This window comes from Phocoena phocoena, chromosome 2 (assembly GCF_963924675.1).
Source record: "Phocoena phocoena chromosome 2, mPhoPho1.1, whole genome shotgun sequence".
In the NCBI taxonomy this organism is placed as follows: domain Eukaryota; kingdom Metazoa; phylum Chordata; class Mammalia; order Artiodactyla; family Phocoenidae; genus Phocoena; species Phocoena phocoena.
Window position 1 is genome coordinate 135,234,736 of NC_089220.1, and position 17,561 is coordinate 135,252,296.

The 17,561-nt window shown below is 52.4% G+C and overlaps 1 protein-coding gene across 2 annotated transcripts; it reads right to left on the reverse strand.

Moving 5' to 3' along the window:
• Nucleotides 1-421: 421 nt before the first annotated feature.
• Nucleotides 422-16,395, reverse strand: KLHL25 (kelch like family member 25). Of its 2 annotated transcripts, none has more exons than XM_065871846.1 (2): nucleotides 14,602-16,395; nucleotides 422-658 (listed from the first exon to the last, which is right to left on the reverse strand). In XM_065871846.1, exon 1 carries the CDS (start codon nucleotides 16,393-16,395, stop codon nucleotides 14,626-14,628), a length of 1,770 nt encoding a protein of 589 aa, XP_065727918.1. In that variant the 3' UTR covers nucleotides 422-658; nucleotides 14,602-14,625. The 2 variants fall into 2 exon arrangements, with proteins under 2 accessions (XP_065727918.1, XP_065727919.1); XM_065871847.1 differs by lacking the exon at nucleotides 422-658 and having other exon boundaries at nucleotides 14,626-16,210; nucleotides 16,304-16,395.
• Nucleotides 16,396-17,561: the final 1,166 nt, after the last annotated feature.

A 17,561-nucleotide genomic window follows, 5' to 3' on the forward strand; every position in this document is an offset into this window, starting at 1 on the left:
CACTGGGGGCAAGGCCTGACTCTGGGGAGGGGCCTATTAACCCTGGGGGTCTGGGTGTCTCCCCTGCCCTGGGAGACTGGTGGGCATCGCTGAAGGGTTCCCTCCCCTAACATGCTGACTTTCTCCACAGCACATTCTGCTCTCAGCCCTGACGCACCTGTTTCCCAAAGGCCTGGGACATTATCTGTGGGGAGACATTACAACACCAATAGGGAAGCCCTGAGCCAAAGACCATGCTGTCAGTGCTGCCAACCCCAACCCCACCCCTTCAGGGACACCCTCCCACCCACCCAACCCCCCCATCCCAGCCCAGAACTTGCTGAAATAGGCGACCTCAAAGCTCTGCAAACATGTCCTTCTCCCTGAGGCTGAGGGAGTCCTGGCGTCCGTCCACGCCCCACCTTGAAAGGTCCTCTCCCCTGCAAACCACTGCAAAGCAGGAAAGGCCTCAGCCAGACACACGGGGCGCTGGAGATGGATTTTCTTCTCTGAAGCTCAGAACAGCCCCCGAAGCCACCCAGAGCTGGTGGGGCCGACTTCCAGCTGCTCAGAGTACTGGCCTGGGGGTGGGCTGAGCTTCCCGCCGTGGCAGACAGGGTCAGGGCCACCGTGCAACAGTGAGGGCTGCAGCCATGGGGTGGGGAGAAACACACAGCGTCTGTGGAGGAACGAGAGAGAGAGAATGTGAATCATGCCGACAATGTTCTGTCCTAACCTGGAACCAGATGATCAAGAGGCCACAGGGAAGGGCTGGAGCTCAGGCCCCGAGTGGAAGGCCTGAGTGTGAGAATGGAGCTCTCTCATTTACCAGCAGCGCAGCCCCGAATGGTTCCGTAACCTTCCTGAGGCATGCTTTCCTCACCTAGAATATGGGAACTACTCATGGGTCCATTCAGCCCCTCCAGCCATGTGCACCTGAGCACCTGAAACCGGCAGGCACCGACCATTCCAGGCCTGGGGAAACAGGAAGGGCAGACACAGCTACTGCTGTCTCCATGGATCATCCTTCAGTGGGAGAAACTTCAGGCTTGTACGAGTAAATGTATACAGCCATCACACACTAACAAAAGAGCTATATGTTTGTTAAAAATAAGAAGTTAGTTAGAGATGAGAGAGCCATTTCACACTAGGAATGCTTGTCTTAAGTCCTGGGTGAGAGGCCTCTGTACCGGCAACCTATGAACAAGTGAAACTGAACTAAGCGCAAAGGAAAAAAAGGAGCCAATAAAACATGGAAGAAAGTAGTGTATAAAACAGTGATTAGAGGAGATGGAGACAAGATGGCAGAGCAGAAGGATGTGAGCTCACCTCTTCTTATAAAATCACCACTGCTTAACAACCACTGATAAAAAAATGCTGGAACCTACCAAAAAACATATCCTACAGCCAAAGACAAAGAGGAAGCCACAAAGAGATGGTAGGAGAGGCACAACTGTGATAAAATCAAATGCCACGCCCACCAGTGGGCAACCCACAAACTGGAAAATAATTATACCACAGAAGTTCTCCCACAGGAGTGAAAGTTCTGAGTCCCACGTTGGGATCCCCAGCCTTGGGGTCTGGCAACGGGAAAAGCCCCCAGAGAATCTGGCTCTGAAGGTTAGCAGGGTTTGTTCACAGGAATTCCACAGGAATGGGAGAAACAGAAACTAAACTCTTGGAGAGTGTAGACAAGGTCTCATGCAAAGCAGGATACAGAAAAAAAAGCAGTAACCTCATAAGAGCCTGGGCCAAACCTACCTGCTGATACCAGAGGGTCTCCTGTGGAGGCGGGGGGCTGTGGCTCACTGTGGGGACAAAGACACTGGCAGTGATAGTTCTGAGGAGTGCTCATTGGCATGAGCCCTCCCAGAGGCCACCATTTCCTCACTAGGACCTGGCCCCACCCAACAGCCTGTGGGATCTAGTGCTGGGACGCCTCACGCCAAACGGCCAACGAGGTGGGAACACAGCCTCACCTGTAAGTAGGTGGGCTGCTTAGAGTCTTCCTGAGCACATAGTTGTCCGCTAAACACACCGCTTGACTTGGCCCTGCTCACCAGAGGGACAAGACCCAGCTCCACCCACCAGTGGGCAGGATCCAGTCCCTCTCACCAGGAAGCCTTCACAGGCCTCTTAGACAGCCTCATCTACCAGGGGGCAGAGAGCAGAAGCAAGAAGAACTACAACCTATGAAACAGAAACTGCAGTCACAGAAAGCTAGACAAAATGAGATGGCAGAGGAGTATGTCCCAGATGAAAGAATAAGATTAAACCCCAGAAGAAAAAGTAAGTGAAGTGGAGACAGGCAGTCTACCCCCACAAAAATTCAGAGTAATGATAGTTAAGATGATCCAAGATCTCAGAAAAAGGAGGTACAGATCGAGAAGATACAAGAAATGTTTAACAAAAACCTAAAAGAACTAAAGAACAAACAGAGATGAACAATAACTGAAATGAAAAATACATTGGAAGGAATCAATAGAATAACTGAGACAGAGGAACAGGTAAGTAAGCTGGAAGACAGAATGGTGGAAATCAACGCCACAGATGAGAATAAAGAAAAAAGAATGAAAAGAAATGAGGACAGTCTAAGAGACCTCTGGAACAACATGAAACGCACCAACATTTGCATTTTTAGCAGTCGCAGAGGGAGAAGAGGGAGAGAAAGTACCTGAGAAAATATTTAAAGAGATAATAGCTGAAAATTTGCCTAACATGGGAAAGAAACAGTCACCCAAGTCCAGGAAGCACAGAGAGTCCCAGGCAGGATAAATCCAAGGAGGAACACACTGAGAAAGATAGTAATCAAATTGACAAAAATTAAAGACAAAGAAAAAATATTAAAAACAAGGGGAAAATGACACATAACATACAAGGTACCTCCCATAAGGTTACCAGCTGATTGTTCGTCAGAAACTCTGCAGGCCAGAAGGGAGTAGCACCGTATATTTAAAGTGATGAAAGGGAAGAGCCTACAACCAAGAATACTCTACCCAGCAAGGCTCTCAGTCAGATTCGACAGAGAAATCAAAAGCTTTACAGACAAGCAGAAGCTAAGAGAATTCAGCACCACCAGACCAGCTTTGCAACAAATGCTAAAGGAACTTCTCTAGGTGGAAAAGAAAAGGCCACAACTAGAAATAAGAAAATTACAAATGGAAAAGGTCACCGATAAAGGCAAACATACAGTAAAGGCAGGAAGTCATCTACACACAAATATGATATCAAAGCCAGCAACTGTGAGAAGGGGAGAGCACAAATGCAGAATATTGGAAATGCATTTGAAATTAAAAGAACAGGAACTTAAAACAATCTTGTTTATATATAGACTGCTATTTCAAAACCTCACGATAACTGCAAACCAAAATCTACAATACACAAACAAGAAAAAGGAATCCAACACAACACTAACGTTAGTCATCAAATCACAAGAGAACAATAGAGGAAGATAAAAGAATTAGGAAAACAAATCCAAAACAATCAACAAAATGGCAGTAAGAACACACATTGATAATTACCTTAAACGTAAATTGATTAAATGCTCCAACCAAAAGACAAAGACTGGCTGGATACAAAAACAATACCCATATATATGTTACCAAAGACCCACTTCAGATCTAGGGACACATACAAACTGAAAGTGAGGGGAGGAGAAAAGGCAAATATTAACAGCCATAAAAGAAGAAATCAACAGTAACAATAATAGTGTGGGACTTTAACACCGGACTTTCATCATTGGAGAGATCATCCAGACAGAAAATCAATACGGAAACACAGGCCTTAAATGACACATTAGACAAGATGGACTTAATTTATAGAGTGTTCTGTTCAAAAGCAACAGAATACACAGTCTTCTCAAGTGCACATGGAACATTCTCCAGGATTGATCACACACTAGGCCACAAAGTGAGCCTTGGTAAATTTAAGATAATTGAAATCATATCAAGCATCTTTTCCAACCACAATGCTATGAGATTAGAAATTACAGGAAAAAAAACTGTAAAAAACACAAACATGTGGAGGCTGAAACAATATGCCACTAAACAACCAATGGATCACAGAAGAAATCCAAGGGGAAATCAAAACATACCTAGAGACAAATGACACCAAAACTACGACGATCCAAAACCAATGGGATGCAGTAAAAGCAGTTCTAAGAGGGAAGTTTATAGCAATACAATCTTACCTCAGGAAACAAGAAAAATCTCAAACAACCTAACCTTACACCTAAAGCAACTAGAGAAAGAAGAACAAACAAAACCTGAAGTTAGTATAAGGAAAGAAATCATAAAGATCAGAGAAGAAATAAATGAAATAGAGATGAAGAAAACAATAGAAAAGATCAATGAAACTAAAAGCTGGTTCTTTGAAAAGATAAACAAAATTGATAAACCTTTAGCCAGACTCATCAAGAAAAAAAGGAATAGGGCTCAAATCAATAAAATTAGAAATGCAAAAGGAGAAGTTACAACCAACACCACAGAAATACAAAGGATCATAAGAGACTACTACAAGCAACTATATGCCAGTAAAATGGGCGACCTAGAAGAAATGGACAAATTCTTAGAAAGGTACAATCTCCCAGACTGAACCAGGAAGAAATAGAAAATATGAACAGACCAATCACAAGTACTGAAATTGAAACTGTGATTTAAAAACTCCAAAGTCCAGGACCAGATGGCTTCATAAGCAAATTCTATCAAACATTTAGAGAAGAGTTAACACCTATCCTTCTGAAACTAATCCAAAAAACTGCAGAAAAAGGAACACTCCCAAACTCATTCTATGAGGCCACCATCACCCTGATACCAAAACCAAAGATACCACAAAAAAGAAAATTACAGGCCAATATTACTGATGAACATAGATGCAGAAATACTCAACAAAATACAAACAAACCAAATCCAACAATACATGAAAAGGATCATACACCACGATCAAGTGGGATTTACCCCAGGGATGCCCAGATTCTTCAATATCTGCTAATCAATCAGTGTGATACACCACATTAAAAAAACTGAAGAATAAAAACCATATGATCATCCCAATAGATTCAGAAAAGGCTTTGACAAAGTTCAACACCCATTTATGATTAAAAAAAAAAACTCTCCAGAAAGTGGGCATAGAGGGAACATACCTCAACATAATTAAGACCATATACAACAAACCCACAGCTAACATTCTCAACAGTGAACTGAACACATTTCCTCTAAGATCAGGAACAAGACAAGGATGTCCACCCTGGCCACTATGATTCAACACAGTTTTGGAAGTCCTAGCCACGGCAATCAGAGAAGAAAAAGAAATAAAAGGAATCCAAGTTGGAAAAGAACTGTCACTGTTTGCAGATGACATGATACTATACAGAGAAATTCCTAAAGATGCTACCAGAATACTACTAGAGCTCATCAATGAATCTGGTATAGTTGCAGGATAGAAAATCGATACGCAGAAAACTGTTGCATTTCTATACACTAACAACAAAAGATCCAGAAAGAGAAATTAAGGAATCAATCCCATTTACCATCACATCAAAAAGAATAAAACACCTAGGAATAAGCCTACCTAAGGAGACAAAAGACCTGTACTCTGAAAACTATAAGATGCTGATGAAAGAAATCAAAGCTGACACAAACACATGGAGAGATACACCATGTTCTTGCATTGGAAGAATCAATACCATCAAAATGAGTATACTACCCAAGGCAATCTACAGATTCAATGCAATCCCTATTAAATTACCAATGGCATTTTTCACAGAACTAGCACAAAATTTTTTTTTAATTTGTATGGAGACACAAAAGACCCCAAATAGCCAAAGCAATCCTGAGAAAGAAAAATGGAGCTGGAGGAATCAGGCTCCCTGACTTCAGACTATACTACAAAGCTACAGTCATCAAAACAGTATGGTACTGACACAAAAACAGAAATATAGCTCAATGGAATGGGATAGAAAGCCCAGAAATAAACCCATGCACCTATGGTCAATTAATCTATGATTAAGGAGGCAAGAATATACAATGGAGAAAAGACAGCCTCTTCAATAAGTGGTTCTGAGAAAACTGGACAGCTACATGTAAACGAATGAAGTTAGAACACTCCCTAACACCATACACAAAAAGAAACTCAAAATGGATTAAAGACCTAAATGTAAGTCCGGATACTATAAAACTCTTAGAGGAAAACATAGGCAGAGCACTCTTTGACATAAATCACAGCAGTATCTTTTTCAATCCATCTCTCAGAGTAATGGAAATAAAAACAAAAATAAACAAGTGGGACCTAATCAAATTTAAAAGCTTTCGCACAGCAAAGGAAACCATAAACGTAAAGACAACCCACAGAATGGGAGAAAATACTTGCAAAGGACGCAACCAAGAAGGACTTAATCTCCAAAATTTACGAACAGCTCATGCAGCTCAATATCAAAAAAACAAGCCAATCAAAAAATGGGCGGGGCTTCCCTGGTGGCACAGTGGTTGAAAGTCTGCCTGCCAATGCAGGGGACACAGGTTCGTGTCCTGCTCCGGGAAGATCCCACATGCCGCGGAACGGCTAGGCCTGTGAGCCATGGCTGCTGAGCCTGCGTGTCCGGAGCCTGTGCTCCGCAATGGGAGAGGCCACAACAGTGAGAGGCCTGTGTACCGCAAAACAAAAAAGGGCGGAAGACCTAAATAGACATTTCTCCAAAGAAGACATACAGATGGTCAAAAAGCACATGGAAAGCTGGTCAACATCACTAATTATTATATAAATCCAAATCAAAACTACAATATCACCTCACACCAGTCAAAATGGCCATCATCAAAGTCTACAAATAATAAATGCTGGAGAGGGTGTGGAGAAAAGGGAACCCTCCTACACAGTTGGTGGGAATGTAAATTGGTACAGCCGCTATGAAGAACAATATGAAGGTTCCTTAAGAAACTAAAAATAGAACTACCGTATGATCCAGTAATCCCACTCTTGGGCATATGGTTGGAGAAAAACACGGTTCAAAAGGATACATGCACCCCAATGTTCATTGCAACGCTGTTTACAATAGCCAGAACATGGAAGCAACCTAAATATCCATGGACAAATGAATGAGTTAAGATGTGGTACGTATATATAATGGAATATTACTCAGTCATTAAAAAGAATAAAATAATGCCATTTAAGCAACATGGATGGACCTGCAGATTATCATACTAAGTGAAGTAAGTCAGATAGAGAAAGACAAACATATGATATCGCTAATATGCAGAATCTAAAAAAATGATACAAATAAAACTTATTTACAAAACAGAGCCACAGACTTAGAGAACAAACTTATGGTTACTGGGAGCAGGGAAAGGGCTGGGGGAGGGATAGATTGGGAGTTTCGGGTTGACATGTACTCACGACTATATTTGAAATAGATAACCAACAAGGACCTACTGTACAGCACAGGGAACTCTGCTCAATATTCTGTAATAATCTAAATGGGAAATGCATTTGAAAAAGAATAGATCCAAGTGTATGTATAACTGAATCACTTTGCTGTACACCTGAAACTAATACAACATTGGTAATCAACTATACTCCAATATAAAATAATTTTTTAAATAATAAAAAAAAAAAATTATAGAGATTAGAAGGAGGACTTTCTTTTACTTTGGTGGAGGGTATGGGAAGGAGGTAATATTTAACCTAAGACCTGCAGGACAGACAGGAGTTTTCTAGAAAGGCAAAAAGCACTCCAGGCAGAAGGAATGGCATGTGCAAAGGCCTGGGGGAAGGAATCTGGTATTGATATTTTTGAGAACCTGAATGTAGGCCAGTGAGGTTGGAAATGGTGAGAGAGGGAGGGCAGACATGGTCAGAGAGCAGGGGGAGCAGACATGGTCACGGCCAGTCAGGTCACCAGGAACAACAGTACAGCTGTGGGCAGCAGCCAACACATTCATTCCTGCACTTGACGCCTATCAACCCAGACCCTGCAGGACAGATGCAGTGGTGAATGAGGTCAGACGGTCCCCATGGTCATGAAGCTCACACTCCAGTGCTGGGTCCTCAATCAGTGTGGCATCTGCTCTGAGCTTCGCATTTTCCTGTGGAAAATAAGGAGATACCTGCCTTCTCCCAGAGAAGGATGGAGCCATCTAATGCACACAAAAGGCTTAGCGTAGAATGTCCTGGAAGCAACGAAGAAAACGCAGGTGGCCAGTGTGATCATTTCTAAAGACCAACCCACAGCGACAGCTTGGCATAACCTAGCCCAACTCCAAGCAGAGACGTGGCCGTGGACGTGTGTCCAGGAGGTGATGCCCTTGGCTGGGGTAGCAGCTCCTGAGTTGATCACCTAGTGGAGAAAGGATACAGCAGGCCCAGGAAGGACCTAGAGGGGTGGGGAGTGGGGAACACTCAGGACAGCGATGGGCAGACTGCCCACTCAGCCTCCACAGGCAGACACACCCCTGTGGGATTCTATTTTAAAAACAGGTTCTCTGGAGTACCAGGGGAGGGAGCTGGGGGTTCTTGCCAAGGGTGTTCCCCACTCCCCACCCATCCACAATGCCAGACAGCACACTTACTCTGGCCAGCTCTCTGAGTGCCATGGGCTCAGAGGCAGCCCTAGACCAAGGAGGCAGGTTTGTGCCAGGGGACACAGATGATGTGCCCCCGCCTCCACCCACACCGAGCTGCCCAAAGGGGTCTCACGGCGGCTCCAAAAAAGAAAAGAGAAGGAGCCCCCTGCACAGGTGGGCTGAGCTCTCCATAAACCTGCACATCCAGCCATCCAAGAGGCAGAGGGAGGCAACACAACTTCCACAAAGCATCAGTTAGCAGAGACCACATTCTCCGTCTTGCGTCTTTGGGTGTATTTCACCTGTACAATTGTTAGCGCTGCAGCTGTGAAAGAGCTACAAACACAGGGAGCTTACAGCTAGTTGTAAGTCTGTACGTATTTAAGTAACATTATAATGAAAAAAATTCAAGCCAGCACTGGGACCTGTGGACCTGTTTCCTTCACGTAGGATGCGCCCCTCATTCCCAAGGCTTCTGGAGGGCAGACTCAAGCTCTGCTGGAAGCTGGTCGAGCCCAGGGGGTCAGCAAGCTCCCAGATGCGTGGGCTGGGCAAGGCGACCACTGTGCTCTCAGTGGGGCTGGTGAAGGGCCCCCAAACCCCTCCAAGCTCCTCACAGGCCCCTAAACGTCCTGAGAAGCTCTAAGGCGGTGAACCCAAAGCTTGGGGGCCTGCCCGCCCTACCCACCCCCCACCAGAACACCAAGCAGACATGGGGTTCCCCTCGGGGCAGGCCCCAAGCCAAGCCTCAGAGCCCCCTGTGCTGGGGGTGAGGGACTGTGGGATCCTGACCTGGGGGGTGGCCCTTCTGGGCTGTCCCGAGTTGCTGAGGAAGAGGTGGCACCCTGAAGGCAGAGGAGCTGGGAAGCCGCACTGCCTGGATCACTCAGGCGCGTCCCATGGCCGTCCTGGTCTGCGCCACCCTGATTTCTGGCAGTTCCTTCTCTGAGGACTGGTTTCCTCATCTGTGAAATGGGACCATGCATCAATGCAAAAATGGTGCCCGCCGCGTCAGTAAACAAAGGATGTTGCAGCCGCCCCCGACGTAGCACCCTGAGGAGACTCAGGATGGGAAAGCACAGGATACTGGACCCCTGACAGCTGAAGTGCATTGTAAAGGAATGACTTCAGTGAGCCCACTCTTGCACCTTCCCATACACAGAAAAGCGCTACATGCCTTAACTTGCGATGTCTGGTTTCTTTAACAATATTCTTTTGATGTTCTGACTACCTGGTCTTCGTTGCAAGAACTCCTATATGTGCTGGTTCCCCCCATGACCTCTTGGGAGCAGTCCCTCAGAGCTATCTGAGAAGCTGCGTCCCAGGCTTAAGTCTTCAGTTTTGTCCGCCAAATAAAACATAATTCTCAACCTTTAAGTTGTGTGTTTTTTTTTCTTTTCAGTCAACAGGACACTTGTCTAGCCCACCGCCCATGCACAGTGGCCCCGGCCAGCCCCGTGACTGCCCTCGCTGCCCCGTGGCGTGCTGGTGGGGGCCTGCCATGCGGACCACAGCCACTAACGCCGTCCCCATTGCGGGCCTGGCATGGGGCGGCCCTGGTTAACACGGACAGAACGGGAGGCCGTGGGTGTGCAGGCGGATGGGTGGACGCGGGGTGTTGCAAAAGGCCTGCCCTCCTGCCCCGGGCACCCCCCCCCACCGGCCACACCAGCCCAGCCCTGAATCCTGTGCTCCGGGGTTGCCTCTCGGGCGCAATCTCTCTTAAGGCAGGGCAGGATGTGCTGAATCAGCCCTCCTCTGGTGGCAACTGAGTTCCCTGTAGGGCCCCCAGGGGACTGACGGGCTGAGACCTTCCCAGAGAGAGGCTGGAGCCCGTGCCCCGGCACCCCAAGTGTCTGGGTTCCAACAATGCCCGTGAGGAGAAGACGGCTCCCGGCAACCTGGACCCTTGCCCCGATGTTCTGAAGCCCTCAGGCCAGAGGCAGGCTGGGGGAGGTGGGAGCTCAGCAGGAGAGAACAAGAGAAAAGAACGTTTACAGCTAGTCTACACTTGGCGGGTAACCCGGGGAGATGGGCGCCCACCCCGGCTCCAGGGGCCTCCTGCCACCGCTGGCCACTGTCACCTAGGGACAAGGATCGGATGTGACACGGGAGCTAAGGGCTGGCCCTGGAGGTCCTGCTGGCATTCAGCTTCCAGCACAGCACTCCACCCCCACTGCCAGGCAGCACCCGTGTGGCCCGCCCTCGGGCCAGGGTGCAGATGTGGGGTGCCCAGTGCCCAGGTCTCCAGAGACGCCTGCAGGCCTGAGGCAGCTCCAGGGCTCAGATGCCACTCCAACCCTCACCAGCTGTTAGTGTGATGCCAGCCACCTACGCTGAGACTCAGGTGCCAGGTCCATAACAGCAGCCCCAATGACAAATGCTTCTGAGAGGGTTAAATAAGCTCACGACTGGGGCACCTGGCGTGGATGCAGGCACCACCCAGAGCTCACAAGTGGTGTCCTAGATGGGGGAACAAAGCACTTGGGGACGAATGGGGGAAGTCACTCAGGGTGATGGGGAGGGGCTGCAGAACACAGGGCTCTGGCTGGTGGTTCCTGAAGCTAAGTGGAGTCTTAAGAGATGGACGTGGGGTTCGGGGACCAGAGAGGCACTGCAGATAGGACCCCAGGCCGGTCCTATGCCCGCAGGAGGGACTGGGACAGTAGAGCAGGGAGGGGCACTCGGCGGACGCACTGGGTACAGACCCCATTCTCTGGCCCCGGCACTGGGTGGAGAGTGGGGGGCCCATGCCAGAGGGGCAGCAGGCGTGCTAATCTCTGCTCGTCACGACCTGCAGCCTTGTCGAGGGTGCGTGGGCCCAGCCCCTTAGCCACCGCTGCTGTCACAGGCCCCTCCTATCCCCCCACCTGCCGTAGCCCCCCGGCTCAGGACCACCTGGTCTGCGGCCTTCCGAGTAGAGCTGCTCCTCCAGCGGGTCCTGGCAGCACTGTGGTGACTGCCCCAGCAGCAGCAGAGCGAGGGAGCCTTCCTGCCACAAAGCCCCGCTTCCCAGGAGCTGAGGGAGGCCCGGACGGGCCCAGGCATCAGCTTCCTACCCCAGTGCCCACCACATCCTCATTCCTGAGACCACAGCACCCACGCCGTGGGCTGGGGAGCACGGAAGGAACAAGGCCCGCGTGGCACTCAGCCAGGCAATGGCAAGTGGGATCCCAACCGTGAGGGATGGACCCTTCCAGAAGGAGGGGCTGGCCCAGGGACATCCAGAGGTCCCTGCGCCCAAAGCATCCCGAAACCATTATCAGCACCGTCCCCTCCTCCTCGCAACCTCATATAAAAGCGGACTCTGAACCCAGCCCCTCACTCGGTCTCTCCTCCTCAACTACTGTGAGTAATAGTTTTCATTCCCGTTTTCCAGATGAGAAAGCTGAAGCTCAGAGAAGTTAAGCAACCAGGGTCAAGCAGCCAGCAAGAGGCAGAGCTGACCCTTCCACGGTCCCTGAAATGGGGGGAAGTCCTGGAAGAGTAAAGGGCTCCCTGGGTCCGGCTGACCTACCCCCCACCCTCTCCCGCTTGGGGAAGAACTGCCCTCCAGGGTCCCAGGGATGGGCAAACACCAGACAGGATCAGAGCCACCTGGCCTGGGCTGGGTGGCCCAAGATGGAAGGAGCCTTTGGGCCCCACAGGTGACCAGCCTAAGTTCCCAGAGTGTGGGAACAGGGACTCAACAAGGAAACGCCAGTGTTCTCTTTGAAGTCTATTCCCCAGGACCAAGATATTTTGCTGGTCAGATTTTTCTCCCAAAGAGGAAGAGAGCACATTAAAACAAAACAAAGCAGAGAAACCTTAAAAGAGAACAAAGCCTATTCTCATCCAGGCTGGCCTTTATGAGGCCAAACACCCTGTTTGGCACATCTGATGCCTTCGCTGGGTCCTGCCCTGCCTGCCTTGCCTGCCAGAGGACATACCTCTTTAAGGGCCTCGAAGGCACGGCTGGATTTGATTTAATAGCTGAAACATCAGATTCCATTCAGAAGCAATCCCAGCTAAGTATGATTGCTTTCGCCGTGCAGAGCTTTCAGCGTTCTTGTCAGCAGCCGCCAGGTCATTGAGGAAATTAATTTCTCCGCTCTGGCCAGCTCCTGACGGGGTTCCTGTGACCTGAACGGCACGGGGCTGGCTCCTCAGAGCTGCAGGAGCACGAGGCAGGTGTGGGCAGGGAGGGGCTGGGCCAGCCGGGCAGAGTGCCCAGTGCCCAGGTCTAGCACCTCGGTGGACAGGACAGCCCAGGGCCAGGTGGGAAGGCTCCCCCTGCGTGACCCTGGGATCTCCCACCGACCCCGCTTCTTAGAGCACCCAGGACCTATGCTTCCTGACTCCCATCCACCGGAGGTCCCCAGACCTCACCACCCCAAGGGCCAAGGACCCGAGGAGGGCTAAGAGTTGGGACCTGACCATGGATGACCTTCTCCAGTGCCCACGAGTCCACCACTCCATTCCAGCCCCTGCCCCTGCGTTCCTGCCAGGCTGGCTCAGGACACCCTAATCCAACCTCAGTGCCTGCTGTGGATCCTGCCCCAGCGGAGCTGCAGGAAAGGTCCCGCCCACCCCTCAGAAGAGGTCCTCCAGGACATGCTGGTCGGTCCTTCCGCCCTCTCCCTTCCCCTGACTGTCCTGAGTGTCCCAACCCGTCCTGGGACCTGGGCAAGTCCCTCTTCCTGTCTCCCTGTTCCTTTGTCACCCACAAAGAGTGTCTGAATGAGTCTCTTTGCCCCGGCATCCACTGTCACCTTCCCTTTTCAGGCAATGATTTCGTATAATGATGGCGCTAAGAACAGAGCAAGATAACTTGGGGTAACTGGGGCAGCACTGCAGCAAGCCCTGCTGGGGGCTATTCCCTCACGTAATCGTGACGCCCGCTCTGAGGAAGGCCTTCTCTCCATCTTGTGGAGGGATGGGAGACAAGAGGTTCCTTCGCACACCAGTGAGCACACAGCTGCCCCCAGGAGAGGCAGGACCCAATCCCAGGGCCGTCTGGTCCCAGAGCCCTGGAACCACCAGATGTCCACAGTGGCACCCGACCCCAGGGCGCCAGCTCCCACCTCCCTTTGAGCCCTCCATCCACTCCCCTCCTGTTGCCTCTCAAGGGCCCCCCATGGTGGGGCTCTCACCTTGGCTACACACTGGACTCACCTGGAGCTGTAACGACTACTGAGGCCTGGGCCCCAGAGGCCCCGAATGGCCTAGGGAGAGGCCTGGGCTTAGCATTCGAGTAGGACAGAATTTGTGGCCTTTGCCCCAGCAGAGATCTGGCCTTTGCCCTTGGCTTCTGGGAGGTGATCTGGGTCACACCTGATAGGAGTGTCTGTTTAGGGTGGGGGCTTTGGGTCACGCCGGACCAGCTGACTTGAGAGTAACCACGGGGACGTGAGCAATCGGTCATGCCCACGTGATGGGGCCCTGCTAAAAATTCTGGACACCGCAGCTTCTGTGAGCTCCCCTGGCGGGCAGCATTCCGTGCGTGCTGTCACTCACTGATGCTACAAGAGTAACAGTGTCCCAACTCCATGGGGAGTGGACAAGGGATGCTTTGCATTTGGACCCCCGTCCAGGACTCTGACCCATGCATCTCTGCCCTCTGATCTTAATCTGTATCCTTTGCCCATAATAAACCGTAACCGTGCACATATGCCTTCAGCACATTCATGAGTCCTTCCAGTGAGTGCTGGATCTGAGACGGTTCTGGGGAACACTGACCTCGCAGCTGGTGTCACAGGGAGGGTGCCCTTGTGTGGAGACTGTGCCCTTAGACTTCACAGGTTGGCCTAGACTCCACATAGGATTGTCAAAAGGCCCCCCGGGGACTCTGACCTGCAGCCATGCCTGGGAACCACCGCCCCAGTCTAAGATTGTCACCCCCACTTGGCAGAGGGGTTATGTGTTTTGCTCAAGATCAACTGCAAGTAAGGGGCAGAGCCAGGCTCCGGCTCCAGAGTTGAAAAAGGGTCCCAGAGCCCCCCAGTCACCTGCTGTCCTGCCTCGCCCGGCCTTCTGCGGAAGATGCAGCCTTTACCTGGGGTGGGATCAGGCCTGGGGTGCGGGGGCTCACCTGGTTGGGCTCTACAGGTGCGCCTCATGCGGGCAGGTGTTTCCAGGTGCTGACGAAGGCCGTGGGGATGAGCGAGTAGGGCACGGTGGTGATGCAGTTCCACGTGTCCGAGGTGGGGTCATAGCAGTCCAGGGTCTTACACCGCTGGGTCCCGAAGTAGCCCCCCACCACGTAGAGCTTGTTGCCTGAGGCCAGGGCGTGGCAGGACATGCGCTTGGCAGTCATGTCCCCGATCCGCGTCCACTGGTTGGTCTCGCAGTCGAAGCGGTAGGCCGAGGCAGCTGTGAACTCCGTGTCGCCTCCCATGATGAATATCTGGCTGCCCAGGACGGCAGCAGCGGTGTACCGCCAAGGCTGGGGACACTCGGCCTTGATCGTCCACCGGTTCTCTGCAGGGTCGTAGCACTGGACTTTGGACACCATGTCCCGGTGGATGCTGGTCCCCCCGAAGACAAAGAGCTTCAGCTTGGCGCTCACGACCGCGGCATTGCTGACGCCATCCCTCAGCGGGGCCACCATCGTCCACTTGTTAGCCCCGGGGTCATACTTCTCCACCTGCTTCAGGGAGACAGACGGCGAGGCCGGGAAGACGCCAGCCAGGGACGTGTGCCCTCCAACCACGTAGAGGCAGTTCTCCAGCTCGGCCGAGCCGTGGCCGAAGCGGGCGATGAGCATGGGCGCCGCCTTGGACCACTCCTCGTGGACGGTGTTGTATACCCACACGTCCTTAGAGACCCCGTTCTCGGAGCCCCGGCCCCCGGTCACATAGACCTTGCAGCCGATGGCCGAGGCACTGAACTCCTTGCGGGGGCTGGGCAGGTCCGCCTTGGGGATGATCTCCTTGGCCTTGTGGTCCACCTGGTAGATCTTGTCACACATGAAGGTCTGGCCCCCGAGGATGAGCAGCGTGTGTCCGGCCCTGCGCGGCCGGGCACAGGGGCTGGTGACCACGCCGTCGTTCTGCAGGATGCGGGCCTTGCAGCGCAGCGCCTCGTCCACGATGAGCCGGGTGCGCTCGTCGGCCATGAGCAGGGCCTCACCCGACACGGCCTCCTTCAGGCAGTCAGACGGCAGCAGGGCCAGCCGCACGCCGCGCAGCAGCTCGGGCAGGTGGGCCTTGCGCCGCTCCAGGTCGTGCCTGACCCACTGCAGGATGGCCTCAAAGACCACACGCTCGTCCTCCGCCTCCAGCTCGTCACTCGAGATGAGGTCCAGCAGGGTGTCCTTGGACAGGCTGTTGAAGTCCTCGCTCTGCCGCACGGCCTCGAAGTGCACCAGGCACATGCGCCACGAGAACTCGTAGAGCCGGCGGCACTGGTGGGCGTCCGACAGCAGCATCATGCCCAGGCAGTTGGACGGGAACAGGTTCTTCTCCAGGAACTCAGCGGCCGCATCACGCACGTCATGGAACTGCAGCATGTCACCCGCCTCGAGCAGCGACTCTGCGTTCTCCTCGTTGATGACGATGCGGGACGAGTAGGCGAAGTCCAGCAGCAGCTCCAGCACCTCGGGGTGCAGGTTGTCCTGGAAGTTGACGGTGTCGTCGCGGCTCTCCCGCAGGCCGTGGCTGAACATGGCCTCGAAGTAGCGGCTGGAGGCGGCCAGCACGGCGCGGTGGCAGGGGAAGGCGCGGTCGCCGGCCCAGAGCGTGACGTCCGTGAACATGCGGTGCTTGCGCAGCGTGTTGAGGTGCGCCAGCACGCAGTCGGGGTGCGAGGCCTTGTGGAACAGCGTGATGTTCATGGAGCCCGTGCTGCTCCGCGACTTGCGGGTCTCGTGGACGCTGACCGACATGCTGAGCCAACCTGCTGGTGGGGGACAAGGCCACAGGTGAGAGGGGCCAGGGCCTGGCACCCCCGCAGCTCCCCGCTCAGCCCCCAAGCATGGCCGGCCCACCCCCTCCACCCCTGCTCTCTGCTCAGCTCTGCCAAACCCGGCCCAAGCCCCACCCCTCAATCTGCCAGCCAAGGACGACTCAGATGGTAGAGGCTGGGGTTCAGACCAACTGCTTTCGCACCAGCTCTGGATACGAGCCTCCTTGGGTGGCCTCGAGCTGCAGTTGCCTCCCGTGGTTGCTAGAACGTGCAATAGTGTCCCCAGCCTGGCTAAGAAGCCAGCAGGGCAGTGCTAAGGAGCATGTGCTCTGGACGCATTCCACCGTCCGGGGCTGCTACTGCGTGGCCCCATTCTTCAGCCGGGGAAGCCAAGGCTCAGAGATGCAAAGTGGCCGCCTCACATGCTGCAGCCAGAATTCCCCCGTGGGCTGTCTGGTTCCAGCCCAATCTCTACCCCCCATTGGCCCAAGGAGACTGGGATTCCTGCAGGGGGACTTTTGAAAGCCGTTCCCAAGGAGCCACAGACCCCAAGCAGAGCCTTACGCCACCCTCTGCTCCCAGCGCGCCCTGTCCTGAGCTGGGCTCCAAGCAGCCCTGGCCACGCCCCTCACACCCCTTGCCCTTGGAAAGTTCCCCAAGAACTGCTGTCACAGCCCAAGCACTCAGCATAGACACATTCTGCAAATCCAGGGCTCTCCAGAGGCCTCCGGACCCAGCTGCGATAAGCAAGGTGTGGAGGTGAGGCCAGCTAGCCTGTGGCTCACCCTCTAGACACCTGCTCGATTCCGAGGTCCCAAGGGGAAGCCAAGACAAAGTCCTGGGTGACAGCGGGACGCTAAAGCAATCCAGATTTGCCTCAACCAAAGCAGCAGGAAAACCTGTAGCCATCGGAGCCTCCCTGGTCCCGACAGGCGACTCCAGGCTCCCGGGCCACAGTGAACGCTCCACCTGCCCCCTCGTCTGGCGTCCTCTGCCGGGCCCGGGACTTGGGGCTCAGAGTGTGGGTCCCCAGAGCAGACAGACACAGGCTCGTCGCCAGCTGGAACATGGGGATTCCAAAGCACTTGAATTAAAGTCTGGTCGATGGCATGACCCAAGACCCCACTGTGGTACTATGGGAAGGAG